This window comes from Leucopleurus acutus, assembly GCF_964270905.1.
Source record: "Leucopleurus acutus genome assembly, chromosome: 12".
In the NCBI taxonomy this organism is placed as follows: Eukaryota; Metazoa; Chordata; class Mammalia; order Artiodactyla; family Delphinidae; genus Leucopleurus; species Leucopleurus acutus.
Window position 1 is genome coordinate 25,915,152 of NC_139154.1, and position 27,887 is coordinate 25,943,038.

Below are 27,887 nucleotides of genomic sequence, written 5' to 3' on the forward strand. Positions count from 1 at the left end.
GAAAAAGGGGGCACGTTCTCATCAGCTTACTCGTGTGGCACCACAGAGCACCCCGGGAGAGCACGTTTTGCGTATTCCAACCACTGCCGGCGGTGCCTTCTGCCCTCCGGGGTTCTTTCCAGCGGAGCCGCCTCATTTCGGGTAGTGAGGCAGTGGGGCTGTCGCGCCGTTTGGGGTTTGGAAACAGGCAGTCCTGGGACAGCACCTGCTGACCGCCCGTAGTGCAAGGGTCATGTGGGGTCCGTGGGCCGGACGCGGCGGACGGCCCCGACCCTCCGAGTGTGGGGGTGTTTGCGTGTGTGTGTATGCGGGGGGCGGGGAGTGGGTGGGTGGATGCATGCGGGTTTCCGGGCGCTTCCCGAGGGATTCCAGGCTGCGGGAGGCACTCGGAGGCGCCCTAAAGATTACAACTGTGGACTCACAAGCTTGGTAACGGATGCTTTGGCCGAAACCGACTTCTCCAAGATTAGTGTCTCACAGCTGCTTCCGATGGGTTCGAGCGCTTATGAGACGGACCCGCGCGGGCTGCCCCTCGGCGCGACCCTCGGGAAGGAAAGGAAAACAGGAGAGACCCGCGCACCGGCCCGCAACGCGCCCCCACGGCCCGCGAGCACGGACCTGCGCCAGCGGCCGCGCTTTTGTCGGGGAGACGTCGGCGGCGCGGCGCGCCGTGCGTCACGGCGCAAATCCGCTGCGCCCGCCCCGCCCGGCCGCGCGCCGTTGCCAGGGAGACGACGGCGGCCGCGGCCATGGAGCCGAGGGTGGTGAAGCCGCCCGGGCAGGACCTGATGGTGGAGCGCCTCAAAAGGCGCTACGGCGTATGGGGCGGCTGCCCCGCCGAGGTGAGGTCCTGCCCTGCCTGTAGGCGCATGCCAAGTCCGCGGGTCGCCGGATCTGCGGGTCGGAGCGTGGGCGCGAGGCAGGGCCCCTGGCGGCGGCGGCGGCGGCGTGCGTGCACTCGTGAGGAGGGTGCTTTCGGCGGGCATCGGGAGCGGGAGGGGCCGTGCGCGTCAGCGCGTAGATGCGTGGCAGGCGTTCCCGGCTGTGACTTGCGTGCGGGTTGGAACCGCCTCGGTCCCGCCCCATAGCGGCGAGTCCGAGCCGGTTTCAAGCCGAAAGGTGCGGGCGCCCGGCTTGGTGGATCCGCGGTGGCCGCCTCTGTGCGCGGACCCGGCGCGCGTGTCGGGGCGGCAGGGAGGGAGCGCTGCGCCGGGCCGGGGACCCGGGATCAGGCCGGTTGTGCGGGGCGGGGGCGCCGGGCGGCCCGGCCCGCCCCGGTCACTGCTCCGTCGCTCTCTTTCAGCCCGGGCGCCGGCGGCCGGATGTGGCGGAGCGGCGACGGCGGCCTTCCTGCACCCCAGGTAGGGCGGCGGGCCGGGTGTCCGCGCGGCTGGGGAGGCGCTCGCTCCTTTTTTCACCGCAGGAGATGTAGTTTATTGCGCAGCGTTTAATGCTTGAAGTGCATAAAGGGGAGAAATAAAGTGTTGAACGTTTCGGCACTGGCGGGATGTCGTGACGAGGTGGAAGGAGGGCGGATTCTGAACGTTCGGGGAGTTCGCCTACCGCCTGCGGTCCTTAGGTACCGACCCATAGAACAGGGTTAGAGGGACCTGCTCTGCTTGCTTCCCCGCGTCGTTGACGGCGTCACGTGCGGGGGTGGGGGGCGGTGATGAACGTCAGTGCTGTTTGAAGAGCTGACTTGATGCCTGTTTTCTAAAAGTCTGCATTAGGGAGACAGGAAGGAAATCGGTACGTAGCTTTGTTCTCCTACGTTTCGGGGTCGAGAATGAGGTCGTTGATATCTAACCTTAGTGAGCAGCCTCTGCAGTCGTCTTTCCTGTTCACAGAGGACTTCGGTTTCTGCTCACGTGGAGATGAAGCTGGTCCGTCGCTGAGATGTTACTCTGATGAGAGGAGGCGCGGCCCCGCATCCCCCCGTGGTGCCCTCAAGCGTGGGACCGTCAGATGGCAAGGTAGCCCGAGTCCTGCTCGGGCCTCCCTGGGCATCTCGGGAAACTAAGGAGGGTCAGGGGCTGCCTGTGTGTTTGCTTTTCTCTGAGAGGAGCCTGCTGAGTGGTTGGAGAAACTGAGTGATTGTTACTGAGAATTTGATAAAAGCACAAACCTAGCATCGTGTTTGCTGGCATAATGCAAAGTTACTTACACAGTGTGATAGATGGCTCTTCATCCAGGACCCAAATGAAGACCTTGCTCCCCACCTCCCTTTTTTTTTTTTTTTTTTTTTTTTTTGCGGTACGCGGGCCTCTTGCTCTTGGTTGCGGCCTCTCCCGTTGCGGAGCACAGGCTCAGCGGCCATGGCTCACGGGCCCAGCCGCTCCGCGGCATGTGGGATCTTCCCGGACCGGGGCACGAACCCGTGTCCCCTGCCCCGGCAGGCGGACTCTCAACCACTGCGCCACCAGGGAAGCTCCCCCTGTTTTTTTTTTATTAAATAAGGAATTAGGGTAAAAACGAGTATAAGTTTGTTAGGCGGCGGTATTAACTCAGTCTGTGTCGTGTGTCTCCTGGTGTGGTGAGCACTGTGTTCCAGGTAGCAGAGAGAGAGATGGAAGAAGTCAGCCCAGGGAGCTGGTATCAATGCCTACAGTATATGTATGATGTGGTGCTGGGCTGTGAGGGGTCAGCAGTTTTGCAGAAGAGATTTTACTCTGGATAAAACCACTGTAAAAACAATGGAAGCTAAGGTGAAATAAAGTTCTAAGTTGAATACTATTAATGCCAAAAATATGTGGCAGAAGGAAGTGCTTAGGTATGGAGAGGGAGCAGACATTTTGAAATAACGTTAAACCATAAAGATATGCATGTATACAAAATGAAACGTTGGGGTATTGTGGAGAGAAAAAGAGAAAGTTGTGCCTAAAGTATCTGTTAACGTGATTGATACTTTGGAGCTTGAATTGCTTCATTCTCTGATTAAACGAATTAATCCATGTAAAGGACTTAGAACAGTGTTCAGTATGTAGAGAAGCACTCAGATGCACCGCTGTTTATCATCATTACTGTTACTGCTGTTTCCTTTGGCGCTCACAAAGTCACCTAGTTGATCTGGAGTCAAGATTTGGTCATGGGGTTGATCGAATATAGAGGAAGGAAAGAGAAAATTGCTGGAAGTTAATTATGAATTCATGGAAATTATTTTCATATATTTAACTGATGGTTTTATCATCTTTAAGGTAAGCAGTCTGGGGTGTAATTTCAAGTTACAAGTTGAAGCTTGTGGACTGTGAATGTTTCTAACATTGGACAGTTTTTCCACAGTCCCTAATTGTGATCTAGGGTGGAGTCGTAGAGCTGCCCAGCACAGGCTGCAGGTGTCTGTTGGATTCTTGAGATGGGGCTGGTCTGAATTGAGATGTGCTGTGAGTATAAAATACACAGCTGATTTTAAAGATGGATAAAAGAATGTAAAATGTCTTATTTTAAAATATTGATTGGGCTTCCCTTGTGGCGCAGTGGTTGAGAGTCCGCCTGCTGATGCAGGGGACGCGGGTTCGTGCCCCGATTCGGGAAGATCCCACATGCCGCGGAGCGGCTGGGCCCGTGAGCCATGGCCGCTGAGCCGGCGCGTCCGGAGCCTGTGCTCCGCAACGGGAGAGGCCACAGCACTGAGAGGCCCGCGTACCACAAAAAAAAAAATATATGTATATATATATATATATATATCGATTGTATGTTAAAATGACAGTGTTTTAGATATACTGGGTTAAATATAGCATATTCTTAAAATTTCATGTCTTTTTATGTTTTCAATGTGGCTGTTAGAATTTTGTTTTTTCTTCTTGCGGCACCGAGGGGCTTGCGAGATCTTAGTTCCCCGACTGGGGATTGAACCCCGGGCTGTTGGCAGTGAGAGCACAGAGTCTTAACCACTGGACTGCCAGGGAATTGCCCCAAATTTTAAATTATCTTTTGTGACTTGCAGTATATTCTCTTTGAACAGCACTGGTCTGGAAATGTCAACGTTCAGATGATCTTTTTGGAGAGAGTACCTGGGATTCTAGTTCTGCTTCACCTTTTGCTGGTTATGTCACCTGTCAGTTAATTGAACTTCAGGGTTCCGTTTTCTCACCTTCAACACTATTTCTCTTAGTTACAATTAGAGAAAGCAGTGCCTGTCAGATCTGCCGCACAGCAACATCCAGGGTCAGAAGGAGGAGTGTGGAGCATCCACAGGGTGTGCAGTTTGCAGTTGAGCCTGTTTGAATGTGTAGAAGGATCTTTGTAGTGAGTTTTCAGCATCAGTGATTGGTACTTTACATTTTTTCCTTTTGCTTTTTTAAACATGTTTACTTGTTACGTTTTTCACAGTTGTTACGCTGTTAATATTTGAAAAGCAGTCTCACCTGCTTTAAATGCTATAGAAATCTTCCAGAATGCTGTGATAGAATTTTTTTTAAAGCCTAGATGAGGAACTGGATTCTTTTCAAGATTTAAAACAACGGGAAACAGAAGAAGAGTTCATTGGGAATGATCATAGGGTTAGTACCTCCGAAATAAACAAGCAGTCTTTTAAACAGATAAACAAAGGTAAGAGAAATACTCATTTTGGAACAGTCATTTAAACAGTAACTCTGTCGAGTAGGGCACATAAAGCTTACCCCATAGTAATAACCCTGGTTCTCAGGGGTCTGTATTTCTGTGTCCTGGATTTTTGTAAGCCATGAGCTTGTTACTGCGCTTGTCATTAAGCTAAAGGAGAAGAAAAAATAAACTTCATGATTTTCCAGTAGAATTTGTACACTCTCAAAGTTTATCAAAAGCGCTTAATAATCAACTGAATATTTTTATAATTTCTTCAGTTCTTTTTCATGTCAGTATTTGTTAGGAAGTGAGTAAAATTATGGTAGTAGGTGGCTATTCCTTAAACATTTTAGGAGAATAGTCCAGATCACTTGAGGTCTGGCCCCCTTTGGCGCCGAGCTAGTAGCTGCTCTCTGTGTACCTGGCTGCCTACCCTAGTTTTGCCAGGATTCCAGGAAAAGAGGCAGCTGGGCTGGCGCCCTCCCCTGTTGGCTGCAGGACCCAGCTGCCCCTGGGAGCCTCTGCGTCTCCCGCACACACAGGACACTCGCTGCTCCGTCCTCTTCATCATTCGTCTCAGTGTGCGAGGAGCATGAAGAATACTGCCGGCTTGTATTTCCTGCTGTGCGGTGGATTTTCCCACGGATGACCACTGAACAAGTGCTGAGTGTGTGTAAAGGCTGACAGAACTAAGGAGTCTTCAGGCCGGGGCTGGGGGGACGGGAGCCCGAAGAGGGTGTCTCCCCTTGAAGGGCATCTGCTAAGTGAGGGAAGGGAGACGTTTTCCTTTTTAAACGTTCCTACTTTTTGTCTTGGCTCCCCAGTCTGTCCAAGACGGGGAGTACTGTGGGAGAGCCCTTCTTAAAGCCGGGGCGCTGCCCCAGCTGGAGGCCAATGCAAGGGAAAACCACTGTGCTCAGGATTAGCAGAGCGTGAGTTCTGATAGCTCAGTGCTGGCGAGGAGCTAAGCAGGAGGACCTCGCCCTCCACTGCTGTCAGGGGAGCTGGTTAGCTTTGGGCACCATGCAGTTGACTCTGCACGTGTACCCGGCAGCCCTGCAGCGTTGCTGCTGATCGTGTGCCCTAGGGGAGTGCTCACCGTGGGCGCCAGGAGCCAGGTGCAGGGCCGCCTGGCCTCTGTGCAGGCAGCACTGCTCAGGTGTCCGTGCGCAAAAAACCCAGCACAGGTGAAGCAGTGGAGGGTGGTGAACCTGCCGCCATCGTTAATACAGGAACGCGTTATTTAACGGGGGAGGTTATAGAGGTTGTGTAATTATATGATTATTTAACTACAGACGTTATATAAAGTTTAAAGACAGGCAAAACAAATAATTTTTTAAACATAAGTAGTAAAAATTAAAAAGAAGTGAAACAGTGATGAGCACTGTATTTGGGTTAGCGGTTAATTTGGTGTAAGGGAGAGAAGGGAATGTGCTCCGGAGTTTCTGAGGTAACTTTCCATTTCTTGGCCTAGGTAGTTAATCCATAAGTGCTTTCGCGCACTCATTTTTGGAGTAATCTCAGATTTACAGAGAAGTTGCAAAAAGACCACAAAGAATTCCTGTGTGGCCTTCATCCAAATTTTCTAAATGTTCACTGTTTGCTATATCATTCTTTCTCTCTGCATATAGTCCTTGAAACTTTTTAACAATACTATGAGGATACTTAAAACTATAAATTAAGTTTTTAATTTAAGTTTAATTTTCTTAGCAGTTGCTGAACCAACTAATTTGGCCTCAGATTCAAGGAACTGGACTGACTGTTGCAGTGACGCTAGTGAGTCTCCTTTGAAACGTGTCAGCTCCCCAGCGTCCAGAGCCTCAAACAAGCAGGGTGTGCTTCCACGTCAGGTCAACCAGATCTACGATGAGTTACTCCAGATACACCAGAAACTGCAGGTGAGCCCTCAGGCCGAACCGAGGGTCCGGAAATGTTGATGTTGTCAGCGCCGAACATTGAGGAAACACGAACACAGTTGTTTCGTTTTGTGTTAGTTAAGTGTTTATTTCCATCCCATCCTTACTGAAGAAATAAAACAGAATTTGCTAGTAAAGTATGCTTTTTGAAGTAGGTGTTCTAGATTCATTGTTTTAAATACCTATATGTAAAAAGTTCTCCTGTCAGCTCTCACCAGAATTCAGTTCAGAACAGTGGCCTTTATCTTCTTTGTCTCTAAAGGATGTAATTCACGTCTTTCTCAAGCATCCACTATGTGGGAGTACAGAAGGAAGCAGAAGTATATGTAATGACAATTTCTGTTTGAAATTCTTCTAGTTGGAAATATATGTGTATATATATATATATACACATATATATATATATATATTTTTTTTTTTTTTTTTTTTTGCGGTACGCGGGCCTCTCACTGTTGTGGACTCTCCCGTTGCGGAGCACAGGCTCAGCAGCCATGGCTCACGGGCCCAGCCGCTCCGCGGCATGTGGGATCCTGCCGGACCGGGGCACGGACCCGCGTCCCCTGCATCGGCAGGCGGACTCTCAACTATGCGCCACCAGGGAAGCCCATGTCTCACTTTTTGAGGACCTGTCAAACTGTTTTCCAAAACGACTGCACCATTTTACATCCCACCAGTGCTGCACAGGGGTTCCAGTTTTTCTCTGTCTTTTTGATTCTAGCCATCCTAGTGGATGTGAAGTGCTGTCTCGTGGTTTTGATTTGCATTCCCCTGATGGCTAATTGATTTCAATTTTGGACATGAGTATTTTGTGCCACCTGAAAGCACACAGGTGGAGATGTTAGTAGGCAGTGTGGACTTGAGTCTGGAGCTTGGGAGAAAGAGCTGAGCACCGCAGTTTGGAAACAGTGAGTCGCGTGCGCAGTGCTTTTAGCCCCTGGGTGGATGGAACCAAGCAGAGAAAGTATGGAGGAAGAAAGCAGCTTAATCCCCAGTCTTGAGGAGCAGCAGTAATTGAAGGGCAGTGGAGGGAGTAGAGCCCGTGGCGGGGAAAGGGGACCCGGAGGAGGTGGTGTCAGGGAGGCGAGGAAGGAGGGGACCAGAGTGTGCGATGCATGAAACCAGGGCTGGAGCGGGACCTGCGGGTTCAGTGATTGGGCAGCTGGTTCAGTAGGGGACGTGGATTGAGGCCAGATGAAAGTATCAGTACATCGAGGAGTGACTGGGATGTCAAGAGGGCTCAGCAAACGTAGACAACATTTTAAAGAAGTTTGTGAGGAGGGGAGGCCAGTGGGCGGGATCCAGAGAGATTTCATTTCTGATGCGATGGGAGTGTTGGAAATAATAGAGCACTGAGTGGCAGCAGTCTCCCCAGGAGGCAGAGGCAGTGGGAGGCCGGCCTCCCTTTGTAAGGCTGCGTCCTCGCGCTGTCTTCTGTTCCCCCGTGAAGGCAGAGACCGGCTGCCTGCACAGAGGCTGGAGGAGGTGATGGATTCGGGGTGGAGGGTGGAGAAGGTTTGCATAGGCACCGTGGGGAATGCGGGGAGGTGGGAGAGGATCTGTGGGCCGCACGGGAGTGCCTCTTCAGGTATGAGGCTTTCTCCAGGGGAGCTCAGCTGGCGTCGGGGCAGGGAAGGTGGCTGGAGGGCATCCCAGGCGATGGGAAGGGGAGGGGTGGCGGGCGTCCCGGCGGGCGCGGGGAGCTCCGCGGCGCTCACCTTGCTTGCACCCCAAATTCTCTCGAGTCCTCGCAGTGGAATCTCACTGGTGGATCCTGCAAAGTACAGGGTTACCTGCATGCCGGTCTGGTTGTTGCTGCATCTGCGCTCACTTGGTTCCCATGCGTCCGAAACGCCGTTCGATTGAGCTGCCATCTCAATGAATGAGACTCACTTGTACCGCTGGTACGTGTGCTTCTGAAAAACACTAAACTCTGCCCTTTCTATGCAGTGTGGAACTGCAGCACAACAGGAATTTGCTGAAGAGCTTCAAAAGCGAGAACGTTTTCTGGCTGAGAGAGAAGAGCTGCTTTTCAGACATGAAAGTGCCTTGAATAAAATTAAAGGTGTCAAAGAAGAGGTTCTTACAAGGTTCCAGATCTTGAAGGAGGTAAGCGCATGGCGCTGACTTTAGTGGGCAGGGCCCTCCTCCTCTGGTTTGGGCTCCCTACTCGTTCGCATTTGCACATTTGCTCAGCCTTCCCGCCCTCACATTTTTCCTGGACCAGTTGAAGGTGGGTTGCAAAAATCAAGACCCAGCACCCTAAGTCCTTCTTCCGTGCTGTGAATTGCCTCAGAAATGAGGGTGTTCTCCACACCACCGTTGAACGGGAAATGCATGCTAATTATATAATTTAACTTAAAATACATACACAGTCCAAGCTCACTTTCGCAGTGGGTCCCCAAATTGTCTTTTATTGCTTTTTGTTTTGTTCTCTGATCAAGGAACTAGACAAAATGCAGGCAAATTTCATTGGTTTCTCTGCATCTAGAGCAATCCACGTCACCATTTTTGCTTTTTCTGAGGCTTTTCTTTGAAGACTTTTGGCCTGTAGTCTTAAAGAGTGTGTCTTATTCTGTATTTGCCTGATTGTTTCCTAATGTTTATATTCAGATTAAATATTTTTATCGAGACTGTCAGGTAGGTTGTACGGCATTGTTCTTTGTTTCCTATCGAGAGATGGGTTACTATACGTGCAACTTACATAGAGGAGAATTTACTATTTGTTTTGAAAGCGCATGCAGTCTCGCGATGGGCGCCGTGATCAAGAAAAAGAGTAGTCCCGGCCCCCAGGGTTCCCACGTGCTCCTCGTAGCTATCCGTCCCCCCCACCTCCCCGCACCCCCCAGCAAGCACCCTCCCCCCCTCCCACTTTGCTGTCACCCCGCAGGTTTCTGAGTCTGTTCCTCTCTCCAGTCCTTTTCTTGTGCACCCTTCAGATTTGATCACGGGATCACAGTTTCTTCTTTCATTTCCATGTTGCAGTTGATCTTGTCTAGAGAATTGTTTTATTTCTGGCATTTTAAAGTTCTGAATTTTCCAATTATTTTCAATTTTTCTCATGAGAATTTCTGTCTTTCCATTTGCATTCATTGGCATTTGGAATTCAGTTAAAAATACCACTCTAGATCACCTAAGGGTTGGCATTTTTCTTGAAACCTAATCACATTCTTCTGGTTTTTTGTATGTGCGGTGAGTTTGGGATTGTCTTTGGGACCTTTTGGATATTATTAATTTTGTATAGATTCTGGATCCTTTCGTAACACTCTGGAGAACGTTGGTTGTATGTGTTCATTTCTGAAGCAGTGAGCCCAGTGGGTTGAGGCTGAGTGTTTTCTCACCGTGTGGGCTGTGCCCCCCTCGCTCGGTTTCCAAAGCCTGTGCTGTTGCTCTGGAGCCTGTCCTGCGGGCACCGCTGGGGGTTCTCGGCCTCTGCTGTGATGCTCTGGGTCTTTAAGGTGCCTGCGCACAGTGGGGCTGTTTTTAACTGAGCTCCTGTCTCTGCCCCTTCGCTCTGCTGCTCTCGCCGGCTCAGGGCTGGTCCAGATTTGAGCACAGTCCTTGGCGCCTGGGGTCCCCTCTTCCTGGTTTCCCAGCCCTGAAAAGCAGTTTCCCTCCAATTAGCAGTGTCTGGGGCCTGCCCTGGGGCAAGACTGCAAGGGAAAACGAAACCCAGGAAACTTCAGCCTCTTGATGGTTTCTTCTCCAGGTTTTCCCTCCTTTCTGCTATTCCCTGCTTTGTTTCCCTTTGACATTCCTTAGGTAGTTGCTTTTTGTGTTTTGTGTACGGTTTTTAGTTGTAATTAGTTGTAATCGGTAAGAGAGGCAGAGTGCAGTGGGGCTTATCCCTCTGGAAATGGAACCCACGTCATACATTTTTAATCTCTTCTGGAGGTGGAAGATTTGTACAGTGAGAATGTTAATCTAATTTTTAAAATACATATAGTATATGTGACCATATCCTAAGTTATTTAAGGAGTCATTTAATGTAATAAAGTTGCATAAAGCTAATTTTTTTCACAAGCTTGGATTTTTAAACAGGGCAAAAGAATGAATGCTTGGATTCTCAGCGCTCTCCATCCAGTTTTAGCCTTGATATTTTGCTCTTTGGATTTGTATGCTACTTGTAATAAGTATAAAGCTAACTGCTTTATTTTAATGGGAACTAGATGATTACTTGAAAGAAGGAAATTAACTCAGTTTCTTGATTTCCTGTGGAAACTTGCTTGTTTTAATACATTACGCATAAATTTGAGAGTAAAAGGTGAAAGAAACTATATAAGTATTCACAATTTAAATCTAAAAGTGCTCTCATTTAAATGGAATTAGAGGGGAAATTGATTTTAATCATTTATAAAACTGGTTAAGGAAAGTCGAATAGTTTGGGTCTCAGGAAATTTTATTATGTATTTAAGTTTCTTGAGATGTACAATTTTAGCTAATTTATGAGAACAAGAAATTAGTTTGTTCTGTGGAATATTACTTCTACTCCACAAGGGTAATTTAAACCTTAAATTTTAATTCACAAAGCTATGAATAATTAACTAGTCTCTGAAAAGGATCAGAAATCCTTCATTGTTTTATCATTCCATGATGTCAAATAGAAATTATTTCAGTGTGTTTCTGTTGTGGATTTTTCTGAGCAGAAACAGAAAGTAGCCTTATTGCTAATTAATTTGTGTAATATGTTTTAATAGGTACTTAACATATGCTCTTAATGTTTTGTTATTAGTTTGGTTGATTATACAGTTTTTATAAATCATTTGCATTATTAGTCGTTATGCTTAAATACACTGATTAAAGTCCATGTGATTCAAGGAGTTTTAATTTTTAATTAATTTATGTTCAGTGGCATTAGTGACATAGAATCTGTACTTTTTCCCTCCTAGCAACATGATGCAGAAGTTGAGCGCTTAACTGAAGTTCTTAAGGAAAGAAATAAAGAAAGCAGGAGGCTAAGGTCCTCTTTTGATGCATTGAAAGAATTGAATGATAGCTTAAAAAAACAGGTAAGACCTATTTTATCTATATTAGATTCTAAGACATTCTTAGAACTATATAGATTAACAAATTGTAAGTCAAAATCTTAGAACATATTCTGGCTAGAGAAAACCTTGATTATCTTTATTTGTTACCTTTTTTATAAAATACTTCCAAATATAAATAAAGTATTATTAAGCTCTTGGTTTCTCATCATCTGTTCTGACAACCAGCTGAGACGTTTGACAACTTGAAACTTTTTAAACTATTAAGAGCAATGACTAGATTAAAAACAAGCAAAAGAAAACCTGCTAACCTGGGTACTTTAGGCGCTGGTTTGTAGCTTTGTGCTGTTCTTGCACCTGCTGTAACACACCACTCTTTGTTTTTGGAGTGTCTGTGATGTGTTGATCCTGTGCTGGGGAGTGTGAGCTCATGCCCGCTGTGTCACGGTGCGCTGCCCTTACGTGTGTAAGTGGAGTGTGAGCTCACGCCCACTGTGTCACAGTGCACTGCCCTTACGTGTGTAAGTGGAGTGTGAGCTCACGCCCACTGTGTCACGGTGCACTGCCCTTACGTGTGTAAGTGGAGTGTGAGCTCACGCCCACTGTGTCACGGTGCACTGCCCTTACGTGTGTAAGTGGAGTGTGAGCTCACGCCCACTGTGTCACGGTGCACTACCCTTACGTGTGTAAGTGCTGTGGTTTAGCTCCGTGTTTAATAATACTCAAGTTGCACCAAATTCTTAGGAGTTGTACTTTTTTTTTTCACTTCCCTTTGCCAGTTTTTGCCTGAAAGACGTGAAAGTGACGGGCTCTGTGGAAGAGGGACAGGAGAGTGATTGTGTGTGTTCGTGGGGAGGGACGCATAGATGAGCAGAGGCAGGTGAAGCTCGTCACTTTAGTGGTTAAGGCCTTGGGCTGGGGAACTTCGTGGGTTCCAACATGTTGGTGAGCTCGTACCCTGAGAGAGAACTGGGCTCCTGGAATCCCTTGGCTAGCTGTGCTCTTCACTACTTGTTACGACCTTTCCCCTTGGCAGTGATAACTAGGTCCCCCGTTTCTCACTTCACCTGATGACCTGGCTTCTCTGAATCAGGTCTAACCTCCCACAATTAGCGTGTGAACTTGACTCACGGTTGTCTGGAAGCCTCCTTATCCTGGAGAGACTGCCTTTTCCCATCACAGTCTCAGGCGAGCACTCTTTTTTGAGAAGGGTTTCTTTAACTGCTAGTGTAGGTGCATTGTTGCCCATACCTGTCTCTTAGGTGGATATAATCCTTGATAATCTTGCGTGTGTTTGATGAGTGTGTGGTGACGGGAAGTGTGCATTATTACGAGTTTGAACCTATTGATAGGAGTGGGGAAAGGTTGGAAAATTCACAAGAGAGGCATGTGGGACATAATGAAGAAGTTTAACACGGGAGTTCCAAAAGTAGTTAATAAGGCAAAAATGTAATATGTGAAGAGGTGATATCCAAAGCTGGTGAAAGATGCCAACCTGTAGATTCTAAGAAATTCTGTGAACCCTAAGCAGGGTAAATATTGAGGAAAACCATATAAGCACGCTATTTTAAGACACGAAGATTTTAGATAAAGATAAAATCAGAGAAAAATAAGACACCTTACCTTCAAAGAAGGAGCATAAGACTATTGGCTAACTTTTAAGGAGGAAATATCATGTACCTTATTTACATAAACAGAAAAAGAGAAATGCTCCCTTTCTTGTTGTATGAGGCCAGCATAACCTTGAAACGAAACCTGTCAAGAACATTACAAGAAAAAAAAAAAATGCAAGCCAGTCTCCCATGAGTACAGATGCAAAAATTTTTAATATCAGCAAATTGAATCCAGAGGTACACAAAAAGTATAATACAACTCAGTGGACTTGGTCCAGGAATACAGGGTCATTTATCATTGGAAAATTAACACATCATCTGATAAAAGGAGAAAAATCGTATAATTCCTTGATTTAAAATTCAGCACCAGCCCAAAGATAATAACTAGTAATAGAAGAGAACTTAATTCTCATAGAGTACCTACCAAAAAAAAAAAAAAACCAACTTCTGAATCACACTTAATGTACGTTATTGAAATCTTTTCCCTTGAGATCAGAACAAGATAAAGGTGCTCACTGTTAACTGTTTTGTTGAACTTTGTGCTGAAGTCCTGGTCAGTGCAGTGAGGAGAGGAAAGTCAGGGTCGGGAAGGAAGAAATAAGAATTATCCTCCGATGACATGATTATGCACAGATGTAGTAAGTATCCAAGTGAGCATACAGACAAGTTATTAGAATTAAACAAATTTAGGAGAATCTTTGGGTATAAGTTCAGTATATGAAATATCAAGTGTATTTCTGTATATCAACAATAATCAAGTAGTGAATGTTTATTGAAAGATACTATGGGTAGTAGCATCAAAAAGCATTGGCTATCCAGGAATAAATCTAAAGAAAGATTATACATGTATAAAACATGCATACTGAGGGGTGCAAAATGTTAATTAAAAGCAACTAAAGAGGACCGAAGTAAGTTGAAGGCTATGTTATGTTCAGGGATGAGAAGACTCAATATGGTAAAGATGTCAGTTTTCCTAAATTAACAGATACATTTACTCCAATCGCAGTAATTCGTTATGGTGATATTTAATGATTGGTACACTTTTCTGTACATACATTATACTTCAATAAAAAGTTCAACTAAAAGACGTTTCTTATTAAAATGTATACGTGTAAGATGTTAGGAGACTTGCACATTTTTCATAGAATGAAGTAAACTTTCTTAGAAACTCTTAATGTTTTAGGACCAAATGGTGGTTTTAGCTGTGATCTTTAATCATGGACGCTACCTCTGTCTGTTACGTTATGTTGCTTGGTAACACAGACTAGATAAGATGGTACACTGGGAAAACTTCAGTAGGAAACTGGCTTGAGGTTTCTATTGAAATATCTAATGTTTTCCTACCTTAGTTAAATGAAGTAAGTGAAGAAAACAGGAAGTTGGAGGTTCAGGCTAAGAGAGTTCAAGCTCGTTTAGATAATTTACAGGTAAGGTACCTGCTCTTCTCTTGAGACACAAGTGAAATTTAAAATGACTGCCTTTGGACTTTCTCACTTTTAATATAATTTTCTTTTAATTCACGGATATGTACTGTCACAGAGGAAGTATGAGTGTATGACAATACAGAGATTGAAAGGAAATCCCCACGCCGCTCACGAAGCAAAAAGTTTAAAACAGGAAAAAGTACCAGTTTCAAAACCTCATAAGGTATGATATGATTTCTCCATTGGAAAGCCAGGACATTTTTCTCTTCCTTATTTTTTTTCCCCTTTAGCAAACATTCTTCCTAGTGTGAAAGGATTCACTGTGATAATTTCTTTGTAGAAAAGGATTGCTATAATATTTCAGATATGCTTTTGTTTGCAAAAACAAAACAAAACGTTTAGCTGCTAAGAATATTCATGTATAAGGCTTTTTAGAGACATGTATTTTCATTCCTCTTGGAAATATAGCCAAGACTGGAATTTCTGGGTCATAAGGTAGAGGTATATTTAATTTGGGGGGCAACTGCCAGTTTTCCAGAGTGGTCACGCCATGCATACTCCTGCCAGCAATGTGTGTGACAACTTGGCTAAAAAGTTTGCTGTCAGCTTTTATGGCACCAAAAAACATTTGGTGTTTTCAGTCTTTCTTATTTTGACCTTTGCAGTGGGTGGGTAGTGATACCTCACTGGGCTTCAGTGGTTTTGATAAATGCTGTAGTTTTTCATAAAGTGAACTGGGCGGATGGCCTTGTTTAAGGATGGCAACGGGAGCCCCAGCAGCAGAGGCAGGAGCTGCCGTGGGACGGGCACCGTCTGGCCTGTGACGGGCCGGCGCGGATCAAGCAGGAGCCGCCACGCTCCCAGCCCTGCGCAGGGGTCCACGCACGGGACCTCCTCGACGGAAGGCCGGGGACCTCATCCGTCCGCAGGGCCAGGCCTGGGGGAGCTGCTTGTGCCAAGCTCTCGGGGCCCCCGCTTGGCGGTGCTGCGGGGTGTCAGCAGGGAGGTGCCGCGGCTCTGGGCCGTGCTGCCGAGAGCACAGAGGACCCGGCCTGTGTCCCCCTCCGGCACCTGCGGTGGGAGGTCATCTCGGGGCGGACTATCGACGTGGGGCGGATAGGGAGCCAAGCCCACAGCATCGCTGGCCCGGCCTCCGCGTCTCGTCCAGGAGGAGCACGGCAGTCACAGCAAGGGTGGCAGCACCGGCCGCGTGGCTCTCCCGGGGGCTCCAGGCCCAGGGCCCCCTTCTGACCTGCAGGGACCCCTCCTGGGCCCCACGTTGCACTCCCAACGGGGCTGCCCTAGCCTGTGGCCGCCCCGCCTGCCCTCACCTCTACCAGGCCCCGGCTGTGCGCAGAGGGTTTAGTGGTTGGAACAGATCGTACTTAACTCCCCCGCCTCCTTTTTCCTGTCATGGATGCTGGCTGTGGAAAAAAAAATTTTTTTAATTAATTAGTTTATTTTCTTTTTGGCTGCATTGGGTCTTTGTTGCTGCGCGTGGGCTTTCTCTAGTTGCGGCGAGCAGGGGCTACTCTTTGTTGCGGAGCACAGGCTTCTCGCTGCAGTGGCTTCTGTTGTTGCAGAGCACAGGCTCTAGGCATGCGGGCTTCAGTAGTTGTGGCATGCAGGCTCAGTAGTTGTGGCTCACGGGCTCTAGAGCACAGGCTCAGTAGTTGTGGCACACAGGCTTAGTTGCTCCGCGGCATGTAGGATCTTCCCAGACCAGGGCTCAAACCCGTGTCCCCTGCATTGGCAGGCAGATTCCCAACCACTGCGCCACCAGGGAAGTCCCATGAAAAAAATTTTTTAATTAAAAACAAATAATAAAGTAAATTGGAAAAAGTGGAGATTTATACTCAGGTTAGTCAAGATGATTGCAGTTTTCATCAAAAGTTCCTATTTGAAGAAAATTGAGAAGGTTAAAAGTGACTCTTGGTCAGAATAGTGTAACTTTGTTTTCATTCATCTGATTCTGTTTTTGTGGATTGCTGTCTGCTTAATTTTGCCTTTTTATTAATTTGCTTTTGTATTTCTCTGTCTAAAATTAAATCTAGCATAGCTCCCGTTGAAGTGTGTGATAAATGTTGAATTGAAGTGACTGAAAGTGATTTGAAGGAACACGGAAATCAGCTTAGTTGAATTTATAGTTTTTTCATGGCAGTTTGCTCTTGTTTTCCTCCCATTTTGGTGGACTCTCAGAGAACAGGATTTCCAGGAAAAATTTTTCATACCCTATTTATAGAATGTTACGGTGTAAAGGAAAAAGAAGATATGAAGTTTCATGGTGGAAATTGTTTAGCTTTTGAGACCTTTAAATTTGTTAAAATCTATTAGTTATGGTGGCTCATGCTCTTGAGTTAAGGCCAATTTTACTCTTCTCCATTATCAAACTTGGGTAAAGAATTTTAATGAAAATTCTCTCTTTTGGTTATAAGGTGCAGTTCTTTCAATTTCCTTGTTATGGTGGGTTTCTCCCCTTCTGTCAACCAGCATTTAACATGTTTCTAATATTAATTAGAGATATTTGATTTGGAATTTCTTTCATTTGGAGAAGATTTGTCATCCAATACATGTTTTAGTGTTTTAGATAAATTATGCCATAATCACTTACCAAATTTAAAACTTGCCTTTGAAGTTTTAGGAGGCTGTGAATTGAAAGAAGTGCTTGATTTAGTTTTTTTGCATATAGGTACCACTTAATGGACAAGTTTATGAACTTCTAACTGTCTTCATGGACTGGATTTCGGATCATCACCTTAGCAAATTGAAACATGAAGAATCTGGAATGGATGGTGAAAAGGCACTACCCACATTTGCTTCTCAGAGAAATGATATTCAGGAGAAGTGTGTGAAGGTTTGTTTTTTAATTTGAAATATATGACTCGGTAGACACGAAGATTGAAAAAGTGGTACATTTTACAAGAGAAAAAATATTGAAAGTATTTTTGATAGAAAGTTGGTTATACCAATAGTCAGTTCTAAAAAGATTCATTTCAGACTTAATTCAAATTAATTCATACTAAAAAAAAATTAATTCATACTTATATTTTTTGTAACATGATGGAAATTTCTTTTTAAAGGCAGACCAGAAATTGAAAACCTACTCCAAAAATGGCAAAATAATTGTGTATCAGAGTTAGGCAGATAATCAGTGATAGGAACAATTCCTGATACACATCATTTCAGGATCCAAATCCCACTAAAATAATTTTATTTTGCCTTTTGTCATGAAGGATTAAATAGTATTTTCAAGGGGCTTCTCATTAACAAAGAGCAATGACCATTTTCTTAAATTACAGACATTAATTTGGATATCGATACTCAGGATTTCCAGTCAGTATAAATTGTCATTAGAGATTGACGGTTGCATTCTACAAGAAATACATTAAAACTCTGAAGAGTGGATATCTAAAGTTGTTTGTTTGGTTTAACAAATTAATAAATCCAGGCCAGGGTTTCATTTGAGGAAATTATTTCCGGTTTTCATCCTTACCTAAAAAGCTTCTTCTAAATGCTTTTTGTGCTAGGCAGGATAATGGCCCCGGAGATGTTCATAACCTAAGCCCTGGAACCTGTCAATGTGTCACATTTACATGGAAAAAGTAAATTAAGGTTACTAATCAGCTGACCCTCAAGTAGAGATTAATCAGGATGATCTGGGTGGGTCCAGTAATCACGTGAGCACTTCAGGCCAGACAAAAGAGGCAGAAGAGTAGGTGAGACACTCAGTGCATCCTCGCATCCTCAGTGGCTTTGAAGATGAGGAAGAGGGGGCTTCCCTGGTGCCGCAGGGGTTGAGAGTCCGCCTGCCAATGCGGGGGACACGGGTTCGTGCCCCGGTCCGGGAAGATCCCACATGCTGCGGAGCGGCTGGGCCCGTGAGCCATGGCCGCTGAGCCTGCGCGTCCGGAGCCTGTGCTCCGCAACGGGAGAGGCCACTGTGGGAGAGGCCCGTGTACCGCAAAAAAAAAAAAAAAAGTGAAGTTTGAGTCGAAACATTTTTTTAAACTTTTATGCTTCAAACTATACTATCGTGAGAGTCAAAGGCAACCCAATGAATGGAAAAAATATTTTTCAAATCAGATCTGATAAGGGACTTCCTTCCATCTTGAGTATTTAAACAAAAAGACCGTACAACTTAGTAATTAAAGACAGCCTGATTGAAAATGCTCAGTGCACCTGAATAGACGGTTCTCTAACACTCACCCAAATGGTCGATAGGCGTGTCCGATGATGCTCAGCAACGTTAGTAATTTGGGGAATGCAAATCCGGGTCACTTTGTTTTGTCACTTCACACCCCCTGGGATGGCTAAAATAAAAAAGCCAGAGAATCTCAAGCATTGACCAACATGTGAAGAAATCGGAACTCTCGTGCGCTGCTGGTGAAAATGTAAAAAGGTGTAGTAGGAACTTTGGAAAATAGCCTGGCAGTTCCTGAGAAGATTAAACGTGGATTTACCAAACGAGTCAGCTGTTCCACTCTGAGGTGTGTACTCAAGAGAAACGCAGACGTGTGCGCACATAGATTCATACGTGAATGTTCATGGCAACATGACGCACGATAGCCAACACGTGGAGACAGCCCAGATGCCCGTCAGCTGACAGATGGCTCAGTAAAATGGTGTATGTAGATTGTGGAATGTAACTTGGTGGTAAAAGGGGATGAGGTATCCATGCATACTACAGCGTGAGTGGAGTTTGAAAATACTGGAAGTGAAAGAAGCAAGTCACAAAAGACCACATATTGTGTGATTCCATTTATATGAAAATCCTGGAACCGTGTAAATCAGTGTAGAGAAAGTAGCCGAGTGGTTGTGAGGACAGGATGCTGAGATGCCTGCTAACGGTTAGGGTTCTTGCGGGGGAGGGTGATGGAAATGTTCTCAAACGGATTCTCACGATGGTTTCACAACTCGCTGAATATACTGAAAATCACTGAGTTGTACCCTTTACATGGGTGCCTCGTATGGTGTGTGAATTATATCTCGCTAAAACGATTACCGGCAAATTCACCACCGCCGCCGTGAAAGGCGGGAAAGACACCAGGCCCGCACAAGGCGCTCTTGCTCCTGGCGTCCCCTGGGTCCGTAGACCTGGGACATTCCGCCTCCTCCCCCTCCCCTCGCTTCCCTTCCCCAGCTTCATGCTGGTAACCTGGTGAACTTACTGAATATCTCACACTTCTGATTTTCCTGCGTGCTTCCTCGTGTTATGTACCTTGTTTGTGACAGAAGCACTTTATACATAGTTCTGTGTACTTTATCTTGTATACCTATGTGTGGTCCCAGCTGAAAGATTTCTCTCTGCAACGGAAGACTTTCCTTACCAGTTTTAAATACTGTAATTTAAGGGTGGGGGAATTAAGAATACAAAATGTTCCTGTGACTCTGACCTTAACAGAGTAGGTGGTTATCAAATTCTGTTCATCCACAAAAGTACTCAATTTCGGATGTCTGTAAGTTTTCAGTTTTGCTTGAAATTTCATTCTAGAAAATAACTAAGACTAGGAGGAAATTAATGAAGAGCTTTCAGGAGAAAATAACGTCAGGTTTATGCTTTGAAAGGGTCGTGTCTTCTGTGATGCGGCAAGAGGGTCGAAGAGATGCAAGAGTGGGTCTGGAGGACACTTAGGAAACGCAGGTGGTTCAGGGGAAGGACAGTGTGGCTGTGAGCTGGAAATGGGCCGTCTAGAGAATGTTTAGGGGGGAAGATTGACGAGATTGGCGATGGATCCCGTATAAAAGGTGGGCTCTCAGGGTTGGCACCCAGGCTCCTGACTTTGCACCGGGATGAACGTTGGTCGCGTTCACTGCAAGTAGGAAATACTACACGAGATCTGGGTTTGAGCTTCCACTGTCGGTAAGGTAGTTTTAGATGAGTTGAGTTGCAGACACTGGAGTGCGTGGGTGTGGGTGTGGGTGTGGGTGTGGGTGTAGGTGTAGGTGTGGCTCCGGGGGCTGGGGAGGGGCTCTGCAGAGAGGCCCGAGCTGGGCGTGTGGACATGGGGGTTGTGAGTCCGGACTGGCCAGCGCTGAGTCGAGGAACTCCGGTATTTAATGGTCAGGTGAATGAGGACCAGCCAGCAGGAGAGAATGGTAGTGGCCCGAGAAGTAGAGGAGAGCTGGGTGTCGCTGGAGAAGTTGGTGACACAGAAGCCAGGGTGGGGTGTTTCCGGAGGAGTGCGTAGGTCATATATGTCCTTCCAGACTCAGAGGTTTATCTTTATACCTTATTTATCACATCTGGGGTCCAATTACATATGGTTCTATATCCTAGCTTTTATTATTATTTTTTTTCAAACATTCTTTTCTTGCCATGTTTTTTTTACATCTTTATTGGAGTATAATTGCTTTACAATGGTGTGCTAGTTTCTGCTTTATAACAGAGTGACTCAGTTATACATATACATATGTTCCCATATCTCTTCCCTCTTGCATCTCCCTCCCTCCCACCCTCCCTATCCCACCCCTCCAGGCGGTCACAAAGCACCGAGCCGATCTCCCTGTGCTATGCGGCTGCTTCCCACTAGCTATCTGTTTTATGTTTGGTAGTGTATATATGTCCATGCCACTCTCTCACTTTGTCACAGCTTACCCTTCCCCCTCCCCATATCCTCAAGTCTATTCTCTAGTAGGTCTGTGTCTTTATTCCCGTCTTACCCTAGGTTCTTCATGACATTTTTTTCCCCTTAGATTCCATATATATGTGTTAGCCTACGGTATTTGTCTTTCTCTTTCTGACTTACTTCACCCTGTATGACACACTCTAAGTCCATCAACCTCACTACAAATAACTCAATTTAAAAACCCTGCAGAAAGTAGGCATAGAGGGAACTTTCCTCAACATAATAAAGGCCATATATGACAAACCCACAGCCAGCATCGTCCTCCATGGTGAAAAACTGAAAGCATTTCCACTAAGATCAGGAACAAGACAAGGTTCCCCACTCTCACCACTATTATTCAGCATAGTTTTGGAAGTTTTAGCCACAGCAATCAGAGAAGGAAAAGAAAAAAAAGGAATCCAAATCGGAAAAGAAGAAGTAAAGCTGTCACTGTTTGCAGGTGACATGATACTATACATAGAGAATCCTAAAGATGCCACCAGAAAACTACTAGAGCTAATCAGTGAATTTGGTAAAGTAGCAGGATACAAAATTAATGCACAGAAATCTCTTGCATTCCTATACACTAATGATGAAAAATCTGAAAGAGAAATTAAGGAAACACTCCCATTTACCACTGCAACAAGAAGAATAAAATACCTAGGAATAAACCCACCTAGGGAGACAAAAGACCTGTATTCAGAAAACTATAAGACACTGGTGAAAGAAATTAAAGATGATACCAACAGATGGAGAGATATACCATGTTCTTGGATTGGAAGAATCAACATTGTGGAATGACTCTACTACCCAAAGCAATCTACAGATTCCATGCAATCCCTATCAAACTACCACTGGCATTTTTCACAGAACTAGAATGTATCGCTGTGGTCTTAATCTTTCAGCAAAATGACATACTGTTGAAGCAGCGTTCATAAATACCTTTTTTAAAGATTTGCATTATTTTTATAAGTTGACATTAATTAAGATATTTATGAAAGACAGACATATAAAGAGGAAAGTAAATATCACTCCAGTTACTGAAATCTCACTGTTAATATTTTTTAAAAATATCTTATCTCTTTCAATATAAATTCATACAGACATATTTTATGTAAGTGGAATCTTATTAAACTTTTTGTAACCTGCTTTTATAACCCCAGAATATGCCATGGCAATAAATATAGATGCCATTATCATTTTTAATGGTTATATATGCACCATAAGTTTATTTAACCATTTAAGATTCAGGGTGTGTTTTTATAGGTTAGTCTTAAAATCCTAGATGTGCCATTACTGGGTCAAGGGCGTAGACACGTAATGTTTCAAGTACATATTTCCTTATTGTGTTACGTACGGTTTTAAAGTGAAGATTTTTTTGTTAGAGAACTCTTTTTTCTTTTGGAAAAAGATAATTTTTGGAAAATGGTGGTAATTGATTTCAGGCATCTAAAAATAGTGTGTGTTTGTATTTTCCATCGTTTTATCTTTAGCTTTTGCCTGTGATGACAGAGCAGCTACAGTGGATGCCTTTTGTGAATGCCAAGCTTCACGAGCCTTTCGTAAAGTTTATATATTGGTCTCTAAGGCAGCTCGATGCCGGAACACAGGTAACTGGTGAACGGGAGTCTGTCTGCAAGTACAACCCTTTTGCTCTTGATCTTACTCTCGCACAGCTTTCCCCACACGTCCTGTTCTGTTTCGGGACTTTTCCTCGCCTCCATTGCTTTGTTCACCACTTTCTCTTCTTTCCTCTTTTACTATCCTATTTCTCAGTGCTGTAGATCGGATTCAGGGTGTAACATTGCTTTTGAGTTTCAGAATTGTGTAATAAGGAGTTTCACTGCGTTAGGTTATTGTTGAAACCAACTGCCCGCCCCCCGCCTCATTATTTATTTTATAGTTTTTCATATTCTTCTGAAGGTAACAGAAATTGGTTTTTTGTCTTTATGCCAGTAAACACACACTAGCTAAATGGAACAGTGATTATTAGGATAACCTAATCAAAGAGGGAAGATTATTCCAGCATCTTATAAAATGAAGGCTAGGTGTTACCAGCTCACGTAAGGGTTATTTAATCCAAATATGACGTGCATATATAACCAATTGTGCTATGAATTGTAGTAGGTTTGTAAAATGTTACTTTCCCAGTTAGTATTGATGAAAGCTGTTACAGCTTTCATTTGGTTAAAAATGGAGAAAAACAAATTAGCGCTCGGGTAGCTTACTCTTGGTCCTGTGGAGCCCCGGAAGCACACGGCTAAACTACTAAGTGCAGGACTGGTGGTTAAGTAGTGGGATGGTTGAGGTTTAGGGAAAATGGCTTTCTGAGGATTTCCTAAATATTTTGCCTTCGTGGCGCACATGAGCGAGTACGTGAGCACGTGTGCGCGTGCACACGTGCAAGCACATACACACACATACACACAGTTGACCTTAACTATGTGTCTCACCAAAGTTATGGAAATTAGCTGGTCGGTTAATGTCACTGTTGACTTTGCTGTTCACGTGATGGTTTCTGAGAAAGGTCGGCTGAATGCTTTGCTCTCAGCCGCCAAAGGCTAGACTCACAGAATTGAGTGAAACTTTGTTTTATCTTCCTTCCAGAAGAGTCTTCTCATTTTTCTTCAGATAATTTGTACTCTGTTCTTGTCTTCAGATCGCCACTCAGCACCACTCTGTGTGCACTGCCAGCCTGCACCCACTTTCTAGTGAAAAGTAGCATTCTTGCCACTCTCCCATTCGTTTGGTCAACATTTACTGATGGGTTTTTAACATTTTAGTTTTAACGATTGTCTAATTGCAAGTACTTTTTTAAAAATTAAGCTTTTTATTTTGAGATAGTTGTAGATTCACTTGTATTCATAAGAAATAATAGAGCGATCACTTGTTTCCATTCCCGCAAAGGTCACATACTCCAAAACTAGTTGCAGTACCACAACCATGATACTGACATGGCTATAGTCAAGATAACAGAACAGTTTCATCACCATGAAGGTTTCTTATGTTGCTTTTTTAATATATAGACTTTATTTTTTAGAGCGAATTTAGGTTCACAGCGAAATGGAGCACAGAGAGTTTCCGTAAACCCCTGCCCCACACATGCACAGCCTCCTCACTACCAGCATCCCACCAGATGGGACCTTTGTCACAGTTGATGGATCTGTACGTGCACGTCATCATCACCCACAGTGTGAGGTTCACATCAGGGTCAGTGTCGGTGTTGTACGTTCTCTGGGTTTTGACAGATGTATCAGGGCATGTAACCGTCATTGTACAGAATAATTTGATACAAAAAATCGTTTGCCCTAAAAATCCTCTGTGTTGTGCCTATTTTTGCCTTCCCCCAACCCCTGACTCCTGGAAACCACCAGTCCATTTACTGTCTGCAGAGTTTTGCCTTTTCCAGAATGTCGTAGAGCTGGAACCATACAGTGTGTACCCTTTTCAGATTGGCTTCTTTCACCTAGTCATATGTGTTTAAGGTTCCTCCCTGTCTTTTCATGGCTTGATAACCCTTTTCTTTTTAGCCCTGAATAATATTCCATTGCCTGGATAGACCACAGTTTATCTGTCCATCACCTACTGACAGATATGTTGGTTGCTTCCAAGTTTTGGCAATTATGAATAAAGTTGCTATCACATCCACGTGCAGGTTTCTGTGTGGATATAAGTTTTCAACTCCTTTGGGTAAATATCAAGGAGCATGATTATTGGATAGTAGGGTAAGAATATGTTTTGTTTTTTTTTTTTTAAGCAACTACAAGCTGTCTTCCAAAGTGGCTGTGCTATTCTGCATTCCCACCAGCAGTGATGAGAGTTCCTGTTGCTTCACATCCTCGCCAGCACTCAGTGTTGTTTGTGTTCTGGGTTTTGGCCCTTCTAATAGTGTGTAGCAGTATCTCACGGTGGTTTTAATTTGCGTCTCCCTGATGACGTATGATGTGGAGCATCTTATGTTTGCCTGACGTCTGTATATCTTCTTTGGTGAGGTGTCCAGGTCCTTTGTGCACTTTCTAATTGGGTTGTGTATTCTCTTATTGCTGAGTTTTTAGAGTTCTTTGTATATTTGGATAACAGTCTTGTATCAGATGTGTCTTTTGCACGCACTTTTGCATAAGTCCAGCTTATCAGTTATTTTTCACGGATCGTGCCTTTGGTGTTGTATCTAAAAAGTGATCACCGTACCCAAGGTGTTGTTACACCCTCTTGGAGAATTGACCCATTCATCACTATGTGATGCCCCTCCTGTCCCTGGTAACTTTCCCTGCTCTGAAGCCTGTTTTGTCTGAAAGTAAGATTTCGAAGCCGTTCCAGCTCTCTTGTGATTACTGTCAGCATGGCATATCTTTCTTTATCCATTTGTTGAATACTTTTAATCTGTATGTGCCTTTAGATTTAAAGTGGGTTTCTTGTACACAGTGTATAGGGATCTTCTGTTACAGTCTCTTGTATTTGGTGTATTTTGACTGTTGTTATTTAGAGTGATTATTGATACTGTTCGGTTAATATTTACCCAAGTTGTCAGTTTTCTGTTTGTTGGCATTGTTCTTTGTTCTTCTGCTCTTTTCCTTTCTTTTGTGGCTTTAACTGGACATATGATAGTCTACTTTCCATCCTTTTTCGCATGTCAATTGTACTACTTTTTTAACTCTTTTTAGTGGTTGAGTACCTTATTATAACAAAATATTCCTAATTCTTTCCTTCTGTGTTTTATTCCTTTGTATCATTGCTGTCATTCATCACCCCTATACATAAGCACACACACGTGTGTATATGTTATACACACATGCACACACACACATGCATACATAATCGAATACATTGTTGCTGTTATTTTCAACAAACTGTTATCTGTTAGACCAATTAAGAATAAGAAAAATAAGTGTTTTTATTTTACCTGCACTTCTTCCTTCCCTAATGCTCTTACTTTATGTACATCCAAGTTTCCCAAGATACATAATTTCCTTCTCTCTAAAGAATTTTTGTTAGTATTTCTTGCAAGACAGGTCTACTGGTAACAAATTCCTTCAGTTTTTGTTGATCTGAGAAAATCTTTATTTCCGCTTCATTTCTGGTGGATAATTTTGCAGTATATAGAATTCTAAGTTGGAGGGTTTTTTTCCCTCAACGGTTTAAATATTTCCTTCTGCTCTCTTCGTGCTTATGTGGTTTTTGAAGAGAACCTCGATGTAATTCTTATCTTTGCTCTGCTATAGGTGAGCTGTTTTCTCCTCTGGCTTCTATTAGGATTCTTTTCATTAGCTTTTCTTTCCTTTCTTTTTTCCAGCTGCGCGACATGCGGGATCTTACTTCCCCCACCTGGGATTGAATCTGTGCCCCCTGCAGTGGAAGTGCAGAGTCTTAACCACTGCATCACCAGGGAAGTCCCTAGCTTTTATTTTCTGTAGTTTATGATACACTTTGGTGTAGTGTTTTGTTTTATTTTTTCTTTTGCTACTTATCCTAGTTGGTGTTCTCTGAGCTTCCTGATTCTGTGTTTTTGTTTCTGACGTTAATTTGAGGGAGATTCTCAAGTCATTATTGCTTCAAGTATTCTGTTTCTTTTTCTCTTTTCCTTCTGGTATTCCCCTTACCTGTATGTCACACCTTTTGTAGTTGTCCCATAATTTTTGTATAGTCTGTTCCATTTTTTCAGTCTTTTTTTTTTCTCTTTGCTTTTCTTTTTTTTGGCAGGGGTGGCTGCGTTGAGTCTTCGTTGCTGCACGCGGGCTTTCTCTAGTTGCGGTGAGCAGCGTCTGCTCTTCGTTGCGGTGCATGGGCTTCTCATTGCGGTGGCTTCTCTCGTTGCGGAGCACAGGCTCTGGGCGTGTGAGCTTCTGTAGTTGTGGCACACGGACTCAGTAGTTGTGGCTCGCGGGCTCTAGAGCACAGGCTCAGTAGTTGTGGCACACGGGTTTAGTTGCTCCGCAGCATGTGGGATCTTCCCGGACCAGGGCTCGAACCCGTGTCCCCTGCATTGGCAGGCAGATTCTCAACCACTGCGCCACCAGGGAAGTCCCTCTCTTTGCTTTTTAGTTTCTGAAGTTTCTGTAGACGGTATCATCAAGCTCAGAGGTTGTTTCTGAAGCCCCGTAGATCCCACTAACGAACCCAGCAAAGCTCTTCTCCATTCTCAGTGGTTTTCATCTCTGGTGTTCCTTTCGGTTCTTTTTCAGAATTTGATCTCTCTGCCTATTTTATCTGTCTGTTCTTTTGTGTTGTCTCCTTTTTCCATTAGAGCTCTTGGCATGTTAATCATAGTTGTTTCAAATTCCCAGGCTGATTATTCCAGCATTCCTGCCGTATTCGGGTCTGATTCTGTTGCTTGCTCTGGCTTTTCAAACTGTGCTTTGCCTTTTGTGTGCCTCGTGTCTTCCTTGCTACCTGGACGTGCCGCACTGTGCCCCGGAGCTGCAGATAGGCCTTCAGTGCTGTGGTGGCAGGTGTGTGGAGGGGAGTGCTCTGGCTGTGTGATCAGGTCTCAGTCTTCCAGGGAGCGCGTGTCCCTGGCCTGTGAACTTCACAGGTGCTTCTCGGGTCTTCTGCCCCTGAGGTGGGGCAGCAGCGTAGAGCTCACTGGAGTTGGGTGTCATTTCCCCTCCCCTAGGCTGATTGGACGCCGGTAAAACTCCAGTAGGTTAGGCTCTGGTAAAGTAGTTTTCTTGAGGACAAATCTAACACTGCACAGTGCTACCACTTTTGCTTCCGCTGTCGAACATGCCTCAAGATGAGCAGGGAAGTCTGTCTGCTCACCTGTGTTTGAGCTCACCGTGCTCTTCCTTCCCGATGTCTCAAAGCTCCT

At 44.8% G+C, this 27,887-nt stretch overlaps 1 protein-coding gene across 2 annotated transcripts in view; it reads left to right on the plus strand.

Annotated features, from left to right (window-relative positions):
- Positions 1 to 749: 749 nt before the first annotated feature.
- The window catches only part of CCDC138 (coiled-coil domain containing 138), a gene marked incomplete at its 5' end in the record, with an annotated part of 48,706 nt that continues 21,568 nt past the window's right edge, over positions 750 to 27,887 (plus strand). Inside the window, 11 exons of one of the 2 annotated variants that reach the window (XM_082851974.1) lie at positions 750 to 842; positions 1,304 to 1,361; positions 1,848 to 1,973; positions 4,426 to 4,548; positions 6,253 to 6,440; positions 8,406 to 8,564; positions 11,345 to 11,464; positions 14,403 to 14,480; positions 14,593 to 14,700; positions 17,167 to 17,331; positions 22,576 to 22,692. In XM_082851974.1, the coding sequence (XP_082708100.1) occupies positions 750 to 842; positions 1,304 to 1,361; positions 1,848 to 1,973; positions 4,426 to 4,548; positions 6,253 to 6,440; positions 8,406 to 8,564; positions 11,345 to 11,464; positions 14,403 to 14,480; positions 14,593 to 14,700; positions 17,167 to 17,331; positions 22,576 to 22,692 (1,335 nt within the window). The remainder of the gene's footprint in view (positions 843 to 1,303; positions 1,362 to 1,847; positions 1,974 to 4,425; positions 4,549 to 6,252; positions 6,441 to 8,405; positions 8,565 to 11,344; positions 11,465 to 14,402; positions 14,481 to 14,592; positions 14,701 to 17,166; positions 17,332 to 22,575; positions 22,693 to 27,887) is intronic. The other variant, XR_014326653.1, reaches the window with a different exon arrangement.